At 42.2% G+C, this 21,214-nt stretch overlaps 1 protein-coding gene across 18 annotated transcripts in view; it reads right to left on the minus strand.

Annotated features, from left to right (window-relative positions):
* Positions 1–17,123: 17,123 nt before the first annotated feature.
* The window catches only part of Magi1 (membrane associated guanylate kinase, WW and PDZ domain containing 1), a 618,461-nt gene continuing 614,370 nt past the window's right edge, over positions 17,124–21,214 (minus strand). For 6 of the 18 annotated variants that reach the window (XM_026788192.1, XM_026788196.1, XM_026788195.1 and 3 more), the window contains one exon: positions 20,238–20,632. In XM_026788192.1, the coding sequence (XP_026643993.1) occupies positions 20,576–20,632 (57 nt within the window). In that variant the 3' untranslated portion in view covers positions 20,238–20,575. Of the gene's footprint in view, positions 20,633–21,214 lie in introns of all 18 variants that reach the window. The other 12 variants (XM_013352986.2, XM_026788194.1, XM_026788185.1 and 9 more) reach the window with 4 other exon arrangements.

Genomic DNA, 21,214 nt, shown 5'->3' on the forward strand with positions numbered 1-21,214 from the left:
ACAGCATCAAACCTAGTTGTTGATGCAGGAGTGGAGCACACAGAAGACTTCCTGGAAGTCTAAACTGAATTCCGTTAATAGGGGAAAATATACAGCTTCATTCGTTTCAATAGAGTCTAGAGAAAGAAGAAATAAACTTACAATAAAAAAGAAAAATAATCTGCATACATGTTATAGTTGTTAGCTTGTTATTCTTGTAGGGCTCCTAACACTGGGAATGGGAGGCCTCTGACTCCTTCCTCTGCTCTAGAGAACCTTTTCCTCCGACTGGGTTGCTTTACCCAGCCTTGAGATGAGGATTTGTGCCTAGTATTATTGAAACTTGTTATGGCGTGTTCAGTGGATATTCCTGGGAGGCCTGCTCTTTTCGGAAGGGAAACAGAGGAAGAGTGAATCTGGGGGAGAGGGAAGGAAGGAGGCTGGGACGAGTTGAGGGAGGGGAAACTGCAGTCAGGATGTATTGCATGAGAGAAGAAATAAATTCCCAATAAAAATGAAGAGTAATACAAAGAAACAAGACAAAGTATAACAACCCATGAAATGGATTTTCTGAAATAAAACTCAAAGAAGTTGAAAGAAAAAAATCCACAATACTTCAAGAAACTCCCAACAGGGTGCATTTACATGGAGTCTGTCTGCTTTCAGGAATGTGTACCTGTCTTCAGGTTCCAAACAGACCAGCTAGTGGCAGTGAAGGCAATCCCAGCCTAACCCCAGTGTTGGCTCTTATGGGAAGAATGAAGAACATTTTTCTTCTTCTGCAGACATCTCCATGGTGTCCCCTTCAAATGTTTGTGGTTCTTCTAATAGACTTTGATGTTCTCTGGACGTCGGATTTGGACTGTCCTCGCCGTCTTTTGTTATGGAAGCTATTTTAGCAACCACAGAAGGGCTTGGTCCTCTGTAAACTACTGCACATAGACAATGAGTCTTTCTCCATCCACCTCTCAGATCCATTCTGAGTCTTGCTTCTGTGTTTCCCCAATGCAGTCCTCCAGGCCTTCCCTCTACCCTGGCTTCTCACTGAAGTCTTTGCCCACGCCTTGAGTTCCCTGTGGAGAGCTCGTGTTTCTTTCCTTCCCTTCTTGGCACCGTCTGCATGAAGTTTCTTTAGTATAGATATTCAAGGACACCACATGCACCTCCAGAGCTCTTACCACAAGGAAACTCAATTAGCCAGTGTCTGGCTCTCCTGCCAGACTCTAAACTTCAGGACTGTAAGAATTTTATTGACCCTCCCCCCCAATTTTGACACAAACACTCATGCCTACAGAATGGCAGCCACTCAATAGTCCATTGTAAACAAACTGCTCTGGTTGCAGTTGCATTTGCAGGCTAAACAGTTGAATCAGTCACACTTCAGTTTGCAAAAGGAGAATCTGCTCCATAAACTCTCTCTCTCTCTCTCTCTCTCTCTCTCTTTCTCTCTCTCTCTCTCTCTGTGTGTGTGTGTGTCTCTCTCTCTCTCTCTCTCAGCATTGACTATCTTCTTCTAGCTCCCCACCTTATTTTTGAAACAGCCTCTCACTGAACCTGGAGATCTCTGCTTAGCTACACTCCCTGGTGAGAGAGCCCAGGATTCCCCCCCCCCGCCTCCTCCTTCCCAGCGCTGGGATCACAGTCACTCAATAATACATTGGGCTTTGTACCTGGGTTTTGGGGATCCCGCCTCTGGTCTCCACGCTTGGGAGCTAAGTACTGTATCCACAGAACCATCTCCCCATCCCATGAAAGATTCTGATGAATCCTTGAGTTCCCATCTGGTCCCTAGTCAGAGCTACTAATACCATCAACAGTGAATTCTGGCCTGGGTCTAGACAAATGTAAGTCATGCAAGTTGATCTGCTAAGGGAATGGTATTTTACATAGCAACATGCTCTCAAGAATGTTCTTCTCATGTTTTAAAACCTGACTGCTGTCCTGGTTAGAGGAAAGCCATTCGGTCACAGTTCTTAAACTTTAAGACACTTAATTAAGATCTGGAGAGAAGGCTCATTATTCAGAGACGGTCTTTTGCAGAGGGTCAGAGTTCAGTTCCCAGCACTCACATCAGGCAGCTCACAACTGCTTTAACTCCAGTTCCAGGGGGTTCAATGCCCCCTTCTGGGCTCCACTGCACCCAAGTGCATTTGACGCAGGTACACAAACTCCAGCTCACACACGTACACATAACATTTAAAAAATGAATCTTTTAAAAAATGCTCAATTTAATCACCATTTTTACTAGTTAAATTTGCTTTTAAACAATTTTACATATGTATTCAGTATACCCGACCACTCTCACCCTCTCCTGCAAAGTCTTGTGTTCAAAGTAGTCACAGGTGGAGGCTGGGGAGGGTGGAAGGCCCAGAAACACTTTGGAAAAAAAGAATGTGCTAGAAAAGTACCACAGTCCTCTCAACACATCGAACTTCTCAGTACTTAATATTCTCTTTCTTGTTCTGTTTTAGCATGCCATGTGTTCCATTTAAATAAGACACTAAAGTATTCCTAAATAGTCTTCCAGGCTTTTTTTTTTTCTTTTTGGTTTTTAGGTTTTGGGGCCAGGATTTCTCTTTGTATCAGTCCTGGGCTATTTTGGAACTTGCTTTGTAGACCAGGCTGGTCTTGAACTCACAGATCCGCTGGTCTCTCTGCTGCCCAAGTACTGGGATTAAAGGTGTGCTCTGCCACATCTGGCTCTTCAAGGCCTTTAAAAAAGGAACTTAACCTTTGCTGAAGCTCAGTGCTGCAACGCTGCTGCCTTGGAAGACACAGGCGCCTCTCCACTGTCCATACTATAGAATAAATTCAGTCACCGCAAGGATATCAAACAATCGACAATTGATAGCCACTCCAGTATTTGGTCTATATTTGAATAACAGTCTCATATTATTAGGAAGATTAGCAAAAAATCATCATACCTGTCTTTCTTTTGTGCAAGGGACAGCAGTAGGTGAAAGCAGACCCCCTATGGCCGAAGGAGGAGGCAAAGCATTGTATCCTATCCCCGTTCTGTCCAGGAAGTCAAAGCCACCTCTGCCTGCTGGAATTACCAGGGACCTCTTATAAACCTGGGCTACAACCAGATCCATTACATCACAGTCCCTGACAGCACCAAGTCATCCCTGTTCCTGAAGCTCCCACACGGCTGCAGTGTGTACCTGAGGCTACGAGCCATCCTGGTCAGCCATTAGACTGTGCTTGGAAACACACATCAATGGTGCTCCGTCCCAAGACCTGAAAACACTTAGCTGAAAACAGCTGTTCCCAATGACAGGGTACATAATCCCAGTATTAGTGTCACCAGAAATAGCAAAGAAGTAGGAGCCATGATCTACTCCTTCAAAGGCATTTAAACTGAGCCACTCAAGGTTACCAGGCTTCCATTACACACAGGGCTATCCACTGGAACAGATTTTTGTCATAGAGATTGTGTTCCTTAGGGAACTACCTAAATAAATTGTGGTCCATTTCTTCCTTCAGTGTCTTATCCTTTTCATTGCAGAAGTGTGGACCTCTTTGGTTAGAGTTATTATAGGTCTTTTATTTTATTTTGGAGCCATGTAAGCAGGTTTTTCTGATTTCTTTTTCAGCATGTTCATTACTGGCACAGCAGAAAGCTGCCGACTTACTTTACTGATACTGACCTGTTTGTCAGATTTGAAAGTTTTCTGGTGATGCCTTTAGGATCTTTTTGGCATAGATTTGGATTGTCTGCAAACTTTTTTTCTTTCCTATTTATATGCCTTTTCTTTTTTTTTTTTTTTACCTTGTTGATCCACTAAAGAACTCGAGCACTACATTAAATAAGAATAGAGTCAGCCCCTCTACCCCACCATAGCATCAGTGACCACAGGAGCCACACCCCCACCTACACCTGGAGGAAGAGGTGAGTATTTAAGAGGTGAGTATCTAAGCTCTCAACTGGATAGCTCTGCCCCATAGGACCTAACCCCTGGAGGGCATATCTGATGACCCACCCCATCTACTACAGCCCCAGTGACCAGGCAGCAGCATCCTCCTTGGCCCCCGCCCACCCATCCCCTACTGCATCAGCTACCATCAAGCCACAGACCCCACCAGCATCAATTGGAGGAAGAGAGATCCCTAGAGCCATAGGATCCATTGGCATTGTTTGGAGAAAGGGATGGGTAGAAGACAGCGTAAGAATACATTCAAGAATACTATGAAAGCAGTGCTAAGAGGAAAGTTCATAGTACTAAGTGTCTACATAAAGAACATGGAGAGGGGCTGGAGAGATGGCTCAGAGGTTAAGAGCACTGACTGCTCTTCCAGAGGTCCTGAGTTCAATTCCCAGCAACCACATGGTGGCTCACAACCATCTGTAATGAGATCTGCTACCCTCTTCTGGTTTGCAGCATATATGTAGGGAAAATGCTGTATACATAATAAATAAATCTTAAAAAAAAAAAGAACATGGAGAACTGGCACCCATGTGGCCAACTAAAATCCACTTAAAAACCTGAGAGAGCTTAATTCTAGACACAAAAATACAGAGATTAACACAGCTTCTTGCTGTTTGCTGGCAGCTTGCTGCAGCTCCTTTAAGAGAGATTTTCCTGACTCAGCCATCGCAGGAAAAAAGCCACAACTGCTTTGAAATACCGGCTTTTTGGGCCACTGCTAGTGCAAACTCTGACTCTTTCAGGAAGGTGGTCCAGCTACACAGCTTTTGAGTTGGGTTTGTGAGCAGCTTGCTGCAGCTTGCTTAATGGCAACATGGACCAGCTTTGTGCCTGGAACTGGGGCAGTGTGCATGGCTCAGGCTCAGAGACACAAGTGGCTCTGCCATGGTGGACTGTGTGGAGCTAGTAGTCAGTACCACATATAACATAGTAATTGAGTAGCTTAGGTTTTAGACTGGGCCAGCAAGCAAACAGTACCATATATACCATAATAATTGCACAGATTAAGTTTTAAGAAGTGCTTAGCACTTTAAGAAGCACTTCTGGTCAGAAAATAATTACAGATATGTAATAAAGACAAATCCAGATGGGCCATAGTGTTGGATAAATGTACATAGACTTGGAAAAGAAAAGGAGTATAGAGAGTCATAAAATAAAATTAATGTGGGCTGGAGAGATGGCTCAGAGGTTAAGAATGTTGTCTGCTCTTCCAAAGGTCCTGAGTTCAATTCTCGGCAACCACATGGTGGCTCACAACCATCTGTAATGGGGTCTGGTGCCTTCTTCTCGCCTACAGACATACACACAGACAGAATATTGTATAAATAATAAATAAATAAATATTTTAAAAAATAAATAAAATAAAGTTAATGCTTTTTAAAAAAAGGGTAAGGTTTTTAAAGAGACAGAGTACAGATTCTCATAGATGAAAAGGAGTAAAGAAAAATAAGCCACATAAAAATGGAAAATTCACAGAGCTTCTAGATTATGTATATTATTGTGTTTTCTTTGAATTTTTTGACTGTAAATTAGCTAGGTACAGAGAAACATTTCATTGTATGGGCTGCTAAGTTAAACCAACATAAAAGTATCTTGATTTCAAAATTTGAGTCTAAGGATATGTTGCTTTGGAAAAGAGATTCTTCTTTTGTTTTCACAGAAGATGAGAACCTGTGGATTGCTTCTAGAACAATATGGTTTGACATACCACACCCCGCTGAAAGGTTGCCATAAATACCCTCAAAAATTTACTTCACCCAACTGGTGACTGAGATGAACCTAGCACACAACATACACCATGAAAGACCTGATTAACAGACCCCCCAAACAGCAAGAAGCAGTATGGACAAAACTACGCCCATATTCCCAAATATTGCCTATATATGTTTGTTTACATTTAAAGAGGGATATACTATAGATATGAATAATTTGCATTGGTATGGATCTTGGTTAATAGATAATCATCTACAAGAATCAAGCTTGTAGTCATGTTAGTTAGATTTTCAAGGTGTATAGAGATATATTTTAGTTAGATAGGTATTCTTCAAATCTTTCAGAGACCTTCAGAATATGGCATTTGAAATGTTTAAGAACTTAAGACTTTTCATGACAGTGAGACACATCTGCTCCTGGAAGTACCAGTTTCTTCAAGAGGAAGATGGGCATTGAAGAGGCTCCTTATGGGGTTTGTTAGCCATTTATGCAAGAATCTGTTCTTGCCTGGACAGCTAGACTGGACATGCAGGACCCACAGAGAAATGACCACTGAACTTGCCTGTGACATGAGGGCCGGGCTTGTTGGGGTTTCTGTCCCGCCCAGTCCCCCAGCCATTTAGCCCCAAAGAAAATCACACAGAGATCTCCATAAGTTATAAAACTGATTGGCCCATTAGATCAGGCTACTTATTAGCTCTTGTAGCTTATATTAACCTATTATTCTTATCTATGTTAGCCACATTCTGCAGGATACAAAAGAAAGTGACAGAGACAAGCTGCCAATATGGGCTGAACTGCCTTTAAAATTTCCTGCTTCATGGAAAAGTCTGCCAAATATTATGGGCCTGTAGGCTGAAGATGAATGCCCCAATGGTGCAGAAGAACTTTGGGTGACTGTCCAGGCAGTGAGATGTCTCTGTTTTTTTTTTTTTTTTTAGAGTTTTGGACTTAGGTAATATTATATCCTTCTGGAATCTTTGATAGAGTTGAAGAATTTATAGTTATAGTTTTCCATAGTTATGATAAAAGATAAAGTATACATAAATATTTTAACTGTAATTCTTACTTGATACTTGTTTTGTTATATGTAATTTTACTGTGCTAAAGTTAAAACCTTCCTTTTTATTTAAACAGAAAAGGGGAAATGGTGTGGAAGGGCCTTCTGTCTGTGTGTTGCTTTTCTTGGTTAATGAATAAAGAAACTGCCTTAGCTTGTTGATAGGGCAGAACTTAGGGTAAGCAGGGAAGACAGAACTGAATGCTGGGAAAAGCAGAGTCAGGAAGATGCCATGGATCCACAGCTGGAGGTATATGTGCTAAAACTTTGCTGGTAGGCCATGACCTCGTAGTGATATACAGATTAATATAAATGGATTAAATTAAGATGTAAGAGTTAGCCAATAAGAAGTTAGAGCTATGGGCCAAGTGGTGTTTTAAATAATATAGTTTCTGTGTGGTTATTTTGGTTCTGGGTGGCCAGGACGAGCAAATGGCCTCTCCTTGCAACAAAGAACTCTCACTCTAGTGACTTAACTGAAAGCTTTAGAACAAAAAGAAGCAAACTCACCCAGGAGGAATAGATGACAGGAAATAATAAAATTGAGGGATGAAATAAATAAAATAGAAATGAAGAAAAACAACACAAGTATAAATGAAACGAGAAAAGTTGCTTCTTGAAAAAAATCAACAAGACAGACAAGCCCTTTTCCAGACTTAACCAAAAGGCAGAGAGAGAATATCCAAGTTTAAAAAAAAAAATCAGAAAAAGGGGGGGTATATAACAACAGACATTGAGGAAATCTAGAGAATCATTAGTATTTTTCTTGCCTAGATCCACAGTCAAAGGTAAGAGAGAGGTGATGCTCATGCGTTCCTAGGGGTATATGTATCAGTGAGTCGAAGAGGGAGGGACACAGTGGCATTAGCTTGTGGCAGTAAGAGACAAGATATTTCCTATCCACCAACCCTTTCTTCCTGCCCCTGCCTATCCTCAGCTGACAGGGAAGGTCAGTAAAATAATAACACACTGTGCCTCTTCACTGCAATAGCAACCCTAACTAAGACATGTGCTGCTATGTTTATTTATATGTATCTGTTGCACCATCATTGTATCCCTAGGATGAAACCAGTGTGATCACAACTATGATATTAATATGCTATTATTGAATCCAGTTTGCACTTTTAAAAAAGATTACTTGTGCATGTACACCATCCTTCTGACAATTGTAAGGTCCCCTTCCCATCTCTAGTTTTATTAATGTGAGTTCTTTCTTTTGCTTACTTTTGGCCAAGGGTTTGTCAGTCTTATCTTTCTGAAGAGACAAATTTTTACTTTGTTGATAGTTTTTCCCCTCTTGCTCTCTACTTCATTGATTTTTTTTTTGCCCTGATTTTTATTATTTCTACCAATTTGGGGCTGGGTTTGTTCTTATTTTCCTAAGATCATTGGATGCATCACTTGACTGATTTTAAAATGTAAATATCTATACCTATGGATTCCCTCCTAAAACTACCTTCATTATATCACAACGAATCTGGTAAATTGTGTTTTCATTTCAATCTGATTCTAAGAACCTTTTAATCCCTCTCCTCAACTTATTAAAGAACCCATGAACAATCCTCATGAGTCTGTGTTATTATTTTTCTTTCTATTGGTTGTAGTTTTCCCTTATTATGATTTGGCAATTAATATATACAAACACAGTTAAATGACTTTTGGGTGTGTTAAGACTTGTTCTTTGACTTTTAATGTAATCTATTTTTGAAAATTTCCCATAGGCTACTGAAAATTTGTATTTTATAGCTGCTGGTTGTAATAATTCTGTAGATATGTAATAAGTCTAATCGATGCTGTCTCTTAACTCTGGAGTTTTATATTTACAATTATTAAGTCTTCTTGATGTGTTGCTCCCTATATTGTAACTGTCCAAATTCCTTTCAGTTTTATCTTAATGTCAGTTTTGTCAGATAAACTATTGCCATCTCTCTATTTTCAGGCCCTGATTACTTGAGTTTTCATTTTCCATCTTTTGGCCTTCAGACTCTACATGTCTTTTGCCAGGGAGGATGTTTACAAACAGGAAGCAGTTAGATTTTATTTTTTAAGTTCAATCTACAAGTCTACATCTTTTAATTGGAAATTTAAGACTTTACACTTAAGGTTATTGTTGAAAAATTGTTCTTAATTTCTTTTTAACCCTGGAGGTTTTCTGTTTGAGTGAGTTAGCACTCTTTGACCCTTTTCTAATTCTCATAGAGAGTCTTGTAAGGATTATACTCCCCCAAACTCTCACAATCATGCATATCTATCACCTTCATATCTGTGTAGATTTCCTTCAAGTATTCTCTGTAGTTCTGGCCAAGTGGTCATGAACTGTTCCGACTTATGCTTATCATGGGAGGACTTTGAAGGATAATTTTGCTGGATAGAATAATCTTGATGGGGATTATTCTGTTTCGTGGTTTGAAATGTCAGAGCACATACACTCCTGATTTTTCATTTCTGCTGAAGAGGTCCACTACTGTTCTCATAGGTTTGCCTTTGTAAATAACTTGATACTTTTCTTGCAATTCCTTACTAGTTCTGTGTCCTTGTTATTTTAATTAAACCATGGTATGGGGTATTTCCTTTCTGGTAACATCTTTTGGGGGCTTTTCTGTACTTAAAGGCCTATTTCCTCCCTAGATTTGGGGAACTACTTTATGATAATTTCACTGAATAGATTTTCTATGTCTTTAGTATCTATTTAAGTTTTCTTCAACATCATAGACATACAGATTTAGATTTTTTTTTTCAAGTCAGGTTTTCTCTGTGTATACTTGGCTGTCTTGGAATACTTTCTGTAGACTTGACTGGCCTAGAACTCAGACATTTACCTGCCTCTGACTCCAGAGTACTGGGATTAAAAGCTCATAACTCTAAAGTTACAAACTTTTAGAGGAGTCATGTTGTTCAGCTTCTACCATTTTTATTATTTATTTATTTATTTATTTATTTATTTATTTATTTATTTATTTATTTATTTATTTTTGAGAGGAAGTCTCACTATGTTGCCCAGATTGGACTCATGCTCATCTTCTACCCCATGGATCTGAGTGCTGGAATTATGTCAGTGTGCCACTACACCTGGTTACTCCTGTTTCTATGTTACAGCTTACATTATTATTAGTATAGATATTTCTTTTGTCTTATTTAGGGTCTTTTAGTGTGCTGCCTTCTTTTGAGAGCCCATCCTTAGGACTATTCCAGGAGAAAACAAAATATTTTGTAAAGGTAACATTATCCAAATAAAAAAACAAAGACAGCAACTACATCACCAACCACCACCAACAAGAAAGTGGTAAAAACCACTGAAGAATAGCCTAACAAGATGAAAATTTAATAAAAGAAAGAGTAGTGAAAGAATTGAAGCAGGAGCAACAAAAGAGAAATGATACTGCAAGACTAAATAAAAGAAAAAAGATAAACCCTGCTTACAAAATAAAGAGTACATAAGTAAAACTAGATAAAGAAGATCAAAATGTCAAAAATATTTCCAACAGACAATAGGTTAAAATAAAAGATGAAAAATTGTTGAAGATGTGCCCACAAATACAATAGTGGCATGAACATGGTAGGAGCAACCTATAATTTTTCTGATAGGATTTAAGTCATATTGCACATGATAAACCCACCTGGCAACACTGCCAGGCAAAGAACCTGTGGCTAGACAGGTTTCAGGCCCCAAGGAAGAACCTGCTATCATTATTCTGCTAAGTGGATATAGTATTATACCAACTCCTAATGGTTTAGGGTTATACTCATCAATTAGTGCATCATTCAGTCCTCATCAGAGAAACTTCTATTTGCAGTACCCAGTGGTAGTGAACACAGAAACCCACAAACAACCAAGAAAATAGAAGACTGCAGAATGCTCATTCCTAATGGGACATGTTATTTCACATCCTCTCCTCCCAAGGCTCAGAGATCATTGCAGAAGAGGGTGGAAAGGCAAATATCCAGAGGCAGTCTAAGAATATGAGGAGACAATGTCCTCAGAACACAGCAGAGCAGCTGTACATATGAACTCATGGTTGTGACAACATGCACAGGACCTGTGCAAGATGAAGCCATACCAGATCTCAGCATGGAAAGGGGAGGTGGGCATAATATCTAACCCTCAGCTGAAGAACTGGCTTCTTTAAGAATGTTTCTCCAAAGGGGTTCCATGGGAACCCTAAAATCACCCAGGCTGTTGCCAAGACTATTGATTGGTTCTCCACAAATGGATGGCAAGCCCCATTGCTGAAGACAACACCAACACAACTCATTAAACTACAGAAGTTGAGCTGGTGCCTGCATAGAACCTTCACCCCTAGGTTCTAGTATCTTTGGTACAGGAAGGTACTTTGCACACTACCAAAGGAAAGACATAAACACCAAGCCAGCCACAAACCCTTTGATCTACAGTGGTGGCCTGCTTGCAAGATATGCTAATGCGATGTTGCTACAAAGCTTGTTTGAGTAAAAGCAAAACAAAATTAAAAAAAAAAAGACAAAAACAAAAACAAGAACAAAGTAGCAATAAAATGACTCCTGATGACATTCTGCTATACTCAAAGAACAGTGCCTTTGTCAGCCATCATCAGAGAGGCTTCTGCTTACAGAACAAATACAGAGACCCACAGCCAGACAGCAGAGAGTTAGAGACCTTGGAACACTCAGCCCTAAACAGACTTTCTCCATCAAATCTCTCCCCTCAGGGCTCAGGAAAGCCTGTGAAGAGAAGGTGGCGAGAGTGTAAGAGCCAGAGAGGATGGAGGACACAAAGAAAAGAAGTTCCTCTGAATCTTCCCGAGCAAAGCACATATGAACTCACTGAGACCAAGGCAGCAAGCGCAGGGCCTGCATGGGTTTGTACCAGGTCCTTTGTATATATCTTATGGTTTCCAGTTTAGTGCTTTTATGGGATTCCTGGGCACATGAATGAGTGGGTTTCTGTTTCTTGTGCCATTTCTTGGGCTCATTTTGTTTCTGTTTATTTTGTCCGGTTTTGATGTGTTAGTTTTTTATTTATCTTATATTTTATTTTATTATCATCCCTTAGCAGCCTATTTGTTTTCTAAAGAGAGACAGAAAGGGAGTGGATCTGGATGGGAGGGGAATTGGGGAGGAAATGAGAGGAGTAGAGGGAGGGGAAGTTGATAGGCTATATTATCTGAGGAAAAAAAACATTTTCGCAAAAGGATAAAAAGTATGGAGAGCCAGGGTCAGAGGATCCTGACAAATACCAAGTAACAGGGAATCTGGAAGACAGTATTATGGGAGATTTTATTTATAAGATCTTTAGAGTTATTGTTTCCAAAAAGGAAGGATTTTTAAATTAATAATGTCCTAATTGCCTCTGGGGGGGAAAAGAATGTTGTTTTTGGTCACAACTGGAAATCCACATATCAAGTGGAAGGTCACATATCCAAGATATCCAAGATACGTTGAGATATCACATATCTCAACTGGAAGGTCACATATCCCAGAATTTGTGGGCAATACAAATTGGACTTGATGCTGGGGGGGGGGGGAGAACACAGAGTATGGTGGATTGGGAAAGAGTTTGGGTCTGGAGGAATGGTGTGGGTGCATATCTCAAAATACAGTGAACAAAATTCTCCAGGAATCAATTAAAAACGAACTGGAGAAACTTCTGAGTCCTCTAATCAAGCAGCTGTGTTTGGGGAATGGGAGCAATGGATTGTAGCTGGAGTCTGCCATAGTTCCTGTTTTCTTCTGGCACACTGAAGGTTAGGGCCAGGTGGTCAAGGGTTGCCAGCATCTGGGTTGTATTTATTTCTGAAGCTTCCTTTCCTTGGATACTAGGGAGTTGTTACTATTCATCATATTGAGTTTTGTGGACCACGGGCTGGGCAGTCTGTGGACTCTGGAGTAGCCATTTTGTGCATGCAGAGGAAGCAAACATCCCAGTCAAGGGGTGCCACCTATCTAACTGTGAAAAAGGCAAAGGACAGATCTCTGCCCTGGAGGTGAAGAGCTCAGAGAACCGACAGTCCACCTGATGGTCTCAGAGCTTTCAGAATTGAGACTGTGGGAATCCAGTAGTCTGCTGAACCTCTAAGCCCAGAGCTCTAAACTTTTCCCCACAGCCAACCACTTGTAGAAGGCAGGCTTGGAGGTCCCGTGACTGCCAGCTATGGGCTCGGAGCTCTCATTTCCTTTCCCCACAGACAATCAAGCTTACTCAGCGTGCAGAGCCACTGACCATTGCTTCAGAGAGCTGGCGCTTCCCAATGTCTTCTCATCTCCCCTAGCCCTTTGGTGGTCATTCCCCTTGAGATACTGTGCAGTGTTTCCAGGTTGCCTCATTTATAACTGACGCTCAGTTTCAAGTCCCCAGACATGGTAATTTGAATAGGTATGGCCCCATATACTCATGTGTTTGCTTGGCCTTTCAAGGGTGTCACTATTAGGTGGTGTGGCCTTGTTGGAAGAAGTGTGTCACTGTGGGGGTGAACTTTGAGGTCTCATATAAGATCAAGCTATAACCAGTTGGGACAGTTCACTTCCTGTCACTTGTGTATAGATCAGGATGTAGAACCCTCAGTTACCTCTCCAGCACCATGTCTGTCTGCATGCTGCCATAGTATGTATGCGTGCTGCCATGTTTCACCAAGACAGTGGACTAAACCTCAAAAACTGCAAGCCAACCACAATTATAATTATAATTTTCCTTTATAAGTGTTGCTGTGGTCATGGCATCTCTTTACAGCAAGAGAAACCCTAATACACCAGAGTAGCTCAGTCTTAAATGACAGAAGCACTGTCAAGGTGGCACCTGTGCCTAGCACTCCGAGACATGTGGAGTGCTGCCATGGAGTTCTCCTCTGGGCTAAGAATGAATCCAGAGGGAGAGTTACGTTGAAAACACACACTGAGATTTGGTGCAGGAGAATTGTCTGTATTCTGTTAATCATGTATTTTAATAAAACACTGATTGGCCAGGCAGGAAGTATAGGTGGGTCAACCAGACAGGAAGTAGAGGCGGGGAGATGAGAACAGGAGAATGCTGGAAAGGAGGAAGCCCATTCCTCCCATTCCAGCTCAGACCACTGAGAAGCAAGATGCAACTTGCCTGGTTGAAAGGTACCAAGTCATGTTTCTAATATAGATAAGAATAATGGGTTAATTTAAGCTACAAGAGCTAATAAGAAGACTGAGCTAATGGGCCAATCAGTTTTATAACTTATGGAGATCTCTGTGAGATTTTCTTTGGGGCTTGTTGGCTGTGGGGTACTGGGTGGGACAGAAACCCCAACAAGCAGGTCCTCTCATGTTACAGAGATTCAGGTTTGTGAGCTGTGTTTCTTCTGAGACTGACACTCATTGCTAGAGCCATCTGGCTCACTTTGTGGTGCAGCTTTGGGATCTGCTCCCTGACAGAGAGCAGAGGCTGGAGTTGTGAATGCTTTTCCTGATTGTTTCTGCTACCAGCTTCTCCATGTTTTAACTGCCCTGCCACTACTCTTCCGATTCCCAATCCCCTCATTCTTTTCTTCAGAGAATACAGTCTTTGTACCTGACTCATCTCATTCAGTCTCACAGAAGAAGCTTGGAAACCAACATCGTACCGGTGAAGTACCTTCTGGCAACTCTCTAAGTTATATACAGAGATGGGAACTGACTGATCACAAAGAACACCACCTTGCTCTTTATAATCTCCTGAAATATTTGAGTATTTTATTAAAAGTCTGCATTATTTTCATAAATTTAAACGTCTTCTTCAAAATGGAGTATCAGAAGTCTTCCTGTCCAATACTCAAATGTGGGATGTCTAGCAAGCATTGCACAGTGCATGGACATGCTTCTGCAGCTCAACAGAGATGTGGTCAACCCGAACAGTAAAAAGAAGAGTGCCAACAAGGTTTACGAGCTCTGATGCCTACGTATGAAAGAGGGTAGTAAGGTATCGGTGTGTAAGCTTCAAGTAAATGAGATAAGTTACCTGTATTATAGATACACGGACAAAAAGTAATGAATGTACAGTCTGGAAAGAAAAGGAATTCTTTTCTACGAAAAGTCAAAGAGTAGGTGGGCCAGGGCCCAGATGAACCAGCTCTCGTATTCTCTTGAGTGAGATCCATGGTAACAGGTACAGGAGGAGCACCAGTGTCTAAGGACTCCTGCCCTCCTCTTTCTGTCCGTGGGACATGATGCTCTGAGATCAGCTTTCTCAAACTTAAATCTAAATTGTCTACGTCTCCTTCCCGAGAGACATGCAATCCAGCAGCGGCTCTGTAAACATTCCCAACGGTGTCCTGTTGAAGTCGGAAACTGGGAACAAGGTTGGGCAGTCCTGCCATTTGGGTCACACAACCTCTATCCTCCACCTCAGCCCACATTATTTATGTTCCTTTTGTGACCATGTAAATAATTGTCTTCTCTTGCCTATCCAATTGCCACTTTACTCACTCTGGCTCCATCCCCTTAAGTCACCAGTACAGGGCTCTGGGTCTCTACTTGGTCTTTTGTGCATTTGGTTTTGTTTTTTGAGTCTCCCCTCCCACCCAACTAATAAGTTCTTTCCACCAAGCAGGTGTTCCTACTTGGTAGAGTTGGTTTTCAATAAATGCACGTCCAACAAACTGTCTTTGGGAAACAGCCTTGGTTATTACGTGTGCACAAATTAGCAGACTTTCCATTTTCTCTTCAATTCTATGATCTTGAGATCAAAGAGAATTTATTCACAGAAGCATAAAGTATCGATGCATACTAGGAAAGTGTCTGTAGCTGCAGGCTGTGTAGAGCATACCCAGACACACTGCAACGAACACTCTAGTCCAGGTAGGCCATTATATGCTGTGCTGGAGAACATACTGTATAATGTAAGTTAATCATGTCTGGCTGACCTCTTAAGTGCTCTGGATCCTGTTACCACCTAATGCCTGTACCAATGAAGTCCTATTACACCCCGTTGGCCCCTAGTGATGATCCCAGTGCATAGAGACTTGTTCAAAGGGCTCGTATGAGGTCCATCACTGCAAAACATTCCCCAAATAATTCTGTTGGGAGCTTTTGTTCTTGTAAATGCACCTCCATTTGAGTGTACGAAACACTCACGCTGACCGTGCTGCCACATAATCAGAGAATCCAAAAGCTCTCTCCCTTTCAAGATTAGTGCAGAACTTCAGAGATGAACTCTGCTTGGTCACCAGCAGGAAAATGCTGATAGCTGTAATTGAGTTTCAGGACATCCTTTTCAGTGTGGGTATTTATGGCAGCTAAAGAACTTTTGGACATAAAAGGCTGTACAAAAATAGCTTCAATCGTTGCTTAAGCTGAGGACCACTGCTAGATACCATCTTCCAAGATAGGAAAGAAGCAATGGCCATAATTATCATGATGGGGACAAAATAAAGCATAAGACAGCAAAAGGAGCCAGACTGTGGGAATGCTTATTATACTAAGCAACTCTCCTTGAAGATGGAGGAACTTAGGCACCTTAGGAAAATCCTACGGGTTCTGCATACAAAAGGAGTTGGCAATGGAAGGAAACTGTATAGTTGAAGCTCCATGGTGAGGTCAAGTGCATAGGCATTCACTGATTTCTTATACGGCCTGCACTTGCACTACCCCCCTTCTGTCGCCAGCTAAGTCCTTTTCTTCTCTTGGTCTATGCAACTGCTACTTTCTCTCCATCTGGCTAGATCCCCTTATTGCAGGGCCCTGGGCCTCCCTACTTGGTGTCTTCCATGCCTTCATTCTCTTTCTCCTCCACAAACTATAAGCTCTGCCTACCAAGCAGGCATGTCTAACTCCTCCTATGTATTCACCTTCAAGTGAAGCTTGGAGACAGTCTCTGTCTCCAAACACAGCATTTTGGTTACACATCTCAAGATGAGAAGTTCATCCCATCTGTCCCTAGAACAGCATGACTTGCTGGCTTTGTAACTAAAGAAGTGCTATCTGCCAGCAGTGCTACTTACTGAGGGGCATCTGCTCGGCAGGTGTGTTCGGAGCACTTTGCACCTAGCCTGACCAACTCTATGAGGTATGCTCCTTTAGAGGGTAGGGAGGGAGGCTTCTAGAGAGTAAGGGACCTCCTGACTAGCTAGCATACCCTAAGGAAGAGACTCATCTCTTGGTTCTACAGAATTTGCTATTACTAGGTGTCTGCACTATAGCACAGCTCAACTTCTCATGTGCATGAGCATTGGTAGAGGATCTTGCTAAGCGCACATTCTGACTCTGGAAGTCTGGAGTGGGTCCGAGATTTTCACTCCTAATATCACCCTCACTCCTGGCAATCATGAGGCAGCTGGGTCATGTACCAGGCTTTGAATAGCAAGGCACTTTTCCACAACAAAGACACAGCTTCTTTTCATGGACAGAATACTGTTTCAGTATTTGCAGTCATGGGCCCTCAAGTGATTCCTTGACCCTGATACATTTGAGACCACATGGAGACAAAAAAGTTATCAATCCAGAAGCAATAGTGGTTATGGAATGCTTACACTTCCATATATTTTTACAGTAAAAATGCATTAAAAATCTTTCATAAAAGAAACTTTAAAAAAAATACAAGTAGGCTATTGAGTCCTCCCACCGCTGAACATTCTTGCAAACATCAGTTGTATAACAGGGGGCAGGGTGGGGGAGATCCTAATGGTTTGATTTATTCATACAAAATACTTATCCATCATCATACCTCATCAACACTCTTACGTGGAGTGGAAGGTTGGGGAGAAAAGGCTCACAAGACTCAGTTTCCCATAAAGGTTACAGTAGACTGCAGAGCATTTTACTTTTCTGCTTAGTGTATAGTTCTCTGTACTTTGAAAGCACAATACTTTCATATGAAGTCTGATGTACAGAATGAAGGTTACATTGCTACAGCAAAATTCCTCAGAAACTGAGCCAGGCTCAGGTGGGCAGCACTGACTTTAAATGCTGAATACCATCTCTTACAATGAGACAGGACATCTTGGTGTTAACTTCCAGATGCAATACAAAAATCATCCTTGACTCTTATTTGTTTAATACCCATAGACTGTGATCGAGAAAATGAACCAGTCACATAATGGACTGTGCTAGAAGTAGTGAGAAAAACCCCAGCGGCAGAGCCTCAAGTGTGACACCTCCAAGGTGGCTCTCAGGAAACCGACGAAAGAAACATTGCCACTCATTGTAGCTTTCCTCAGCATTAGTACTATAGTCAATGTATGCTTGTAGCAAAAACTCTGATGATAATCACAGACTCCCCACCCCCTTTAGCTACACGATGTACACTGGGTTTGATTCAGGAAAAGAACTTTGGTCATGTCCACATAACCATAGCTACTCAGTGTAATGTGATGTAGAAGCCCTAAATCAAATAAAGCTATGAACACTGTAATATTTATATGTGCATAGTGTTTTATAAAAAGATTGGCCCACACGCTGCTCTTCATCAACACAGAAGGAGCATTAAGCAAGAAATAAATGAGGGAAGAACAGAGGACGCAATGGATGCTTGACTATTCATGAGCAGGCTCTCCATGGAGAGATGACAGCCCCAACAAACTAAAGCTTTAGTGGTACTTATATAGCCTCCCATTTTAGACAACTTTATATACCTGATTTAGTTTATAGGATATTCCCAAGAATCAGTCTGTTCATATTCAGAAATAGAAACACACATCACATTCCTCAAAGCTAGACTTTTGTCATAAATTCTCTTTTATACAAAAAAAAGGCAACAATTGTTTATTTTTTTCCAACAGGCTCTATTAGTTACAATTTTAAACTCTACATACAATGATTGGCTGGTTTGCTTTTTCTTTTTTTCTTTTTTTTTTTTTTTTTGTCTTTTTTCTCCCCTCCCCTAATACAGTACCATGGGAACAACAGTGATTGACTTGCAAAGTTCTTGTGTCTGAATGGAAAATGCAAAACAGTACGACAGAAATACGAGTGCACCGTCAGCAGCGGTGTGCTGCAGCGCTCCAACAGGTACAAGCAAACACTTTGGCTCAGCTAGGCAGTAATCCACTTAAACCGCTTCTCAGGGCTACAGCTGACCCAACCGCACCTCAGGGGCTTCAGAAAAATGGGCCTATTGTAGAAAGTTTGCTGCCCCCAAACGGGCAAAGAACAGGGTCATGGGGAATGGAGGTTTCCCAGCACATGAAGAACTACTGGTGCTATCGCTTTCTGCCTCACCCTTCAGTCAATCCTTAAGACCTGGTTACGGTTTCAAAGTGCATAATCAGCTATTCTGGGAATAAGCAGCCCAATGCTTTTGAAATATCACGAGAGAGGTTTCCTCCACCAAAGTCCACCCCTCTGCTCCCAATTCAGCAGAAAGCAACCATGAGCTAATGCTAAACACTGGGGGAGGGCGCTCTTTTCATGTTGGAGACACTTACATCTCCCTGGTCCCAGAGGCACAAGGTCCATCTACTCAGCTTCCTATGGGACCACACAGCCCAGAAGCAGCTTGTCTGCTCCTTCTAGAGGCTGACAAGTTGTGATGGGCACTGCTGTATGGGAAATGTAGTCTATGGTGGAGTTGATGAACCTGACCATCTGAGCTAAGGCTGTATTTGGTTCATGGCAGCCAAACATCTTGTTTCTGCACCTTCCTGGGCCAGGGAGAGCACAAACCATTCTTTGAAGGAACTATAACTTGCGATCATAAAGTTTCTTAGCGCTGTGCACGGTCGTCATAAATACCCTTCACTTGCAGTAGTATTCTTGCCATGCAGCTTGGCCACCCTAATCCACCCTAAAGGCCCTCAGTTCGTATAAGTAGAAGTTTGCCTTTTTGTGTTCTGTGTTTCTGAAAAACAAGGGTTTACAATACAGCACTAGTTCACGTCTAACGGTTTATACTGAGTTCAATTTAACTGCATTTACTTAGAGGGCCGGACCACAGCCCCGTTTATCTAGAAGAGAAATAGCTTGCCCCAAAGAGGGAACAATTCTCAACAATTCTATAGCTTGTGAAGAAACAAAATATACATCCCTTTGGGCCATCATTTTGGCAAATAATTTTCAAAAAAAGTATGCATTTAAAAATACTTTCTTTAATATTATACATCAGGCACAAGACTTTTCATATATATTTTTTTCTTATAAGATTTCAAATGCATAAAATGTCCATTACTATTCATAGGTCTCTTCAGGTGTAGATGCTTCCTCAGGTAAGAAACTAAATTATTTCATGTTTGCGACCTTCCTCTTAGAACCTTTGACACGGTAAAGGTTGCAATGGGACTGGAGTCTCAGATGCTGAGGTCGGTGCTACATTCTTTATAAGGTCGCCTTCTCTGCTCCGGGGGATTTCGGGGACTTCTCCCCGCTTCAGGCTTCAGACCAGTCTCCTCCTTTTCTCGGTGGCCAACCTTGTCGTCCCGGTTCCTTTTGTCCAGTGATCGCTCTCGCCTGCGCTCGGGGGACCTGGCCCTCCTCCTGTCGGTGGACTTGGCTCTCCTCTCAGGCGAGCCCCCTCTTCTGCGCTCTGGGGACCGTCTCTGATCCAGGAGTCTTTCGAGGGACCTCCGCCGGCGGCTGGGGGAGCTGTCTCTTCTCCGGGTGGGTGACCGCTCTCGCTTCCTCTCAGGAGACATCTCCCTTCTCTTCTCATGCTTCTCCCTCCTTTCCAAAGTGTTGTCAGCGCTGCGGGTGCCTTCCCTGCGCTTCTCTGGGGACCGCTTCTTGGGGCCATTGGTGGCTGTCCGCTCCGGCTGTGTGTCTCTCCATGCATCGGGTGGCCGGTCTTTGGGCCGGCATGCCCCACTGTCGGGTTTTCTAGAAGTTCCATTCCAGGTGTGGTGTTCGTTGGGTTGTTTGCTGTGCTCCTTGTTGCCTTTTGGATCCTTAGCGTGTGCCCGCTTTTCCCCATGTTGTGATGATTTGTGAAGATCGGGTGGGTAACTGGACTCCAAGGCTGGATGAGGTCTGCGGTCAGGCGGCCCCGGCCTCACTTCCGGAACACCTTGTGCACCGGTGGAAGGGCCGTTCCTGTCACTGCTGGGGTCTGCCAGGAAGAGAAACAAGAGCAACAGTTCAACAAGAAGGTCCTGTGGCTCCTGGCCCCGATTCCCTCCCACACTGGACTCATTAGTCACAACAAACAAACAACTGTTAAAGCAGATTCCAAGCAAACTGAATCTTGGTTAAGTATTACTACAACTAGTTAGGATTAAAAACTAGCGCTATGGCTTTCAACATCTAGCTGACAATTCCCTAGACCCCGAAGACAGACCATAGGAGAAATTATAAATGGTTTTAGCTTTTAAAAGGCAGAACTGAAGGGTCTGTCTAGAGGTACCAGGACTACTGCACCCTGATCCACACCTGCTCTTCCCTAGCCACCCATCAGCCTTTTCCCGGCCTTAGCCTTTCTTCTGTTTCCCTCCAATATCATTTTATTTGCAGAATACTTGTTCTGGCTAAAATTAACCTAGGCCACAGGCCTGGGTGGGCTTGAGGAAAGCTCTCTGGGGGTTAGAAATAGTGGCTGGCTTATCTGGGTGGTGATTGTTCTCCTGCTGGGTAGGTCATAGAAAACATGTTTCTACTTTAAAAAAAAAATGATTCAGGGTATTGGGCAAAGAGA

Source organism: Microtus ochrogaster, unplaced genomic scaffold, assembly GCF_000317375.1.
Source record: "Microtus ochrogaster isolate Prairie Vole_2 unplaced genomic scaffold, MicOch1.0 UNK1, whole genome shotgun sequence".
Taxonomy (NCBI): Eukaryota; Metazoa; Chordata; class Mammalia; order Rodentia; family Cricetidae; genus Microtus; species Microtus ochrogaster.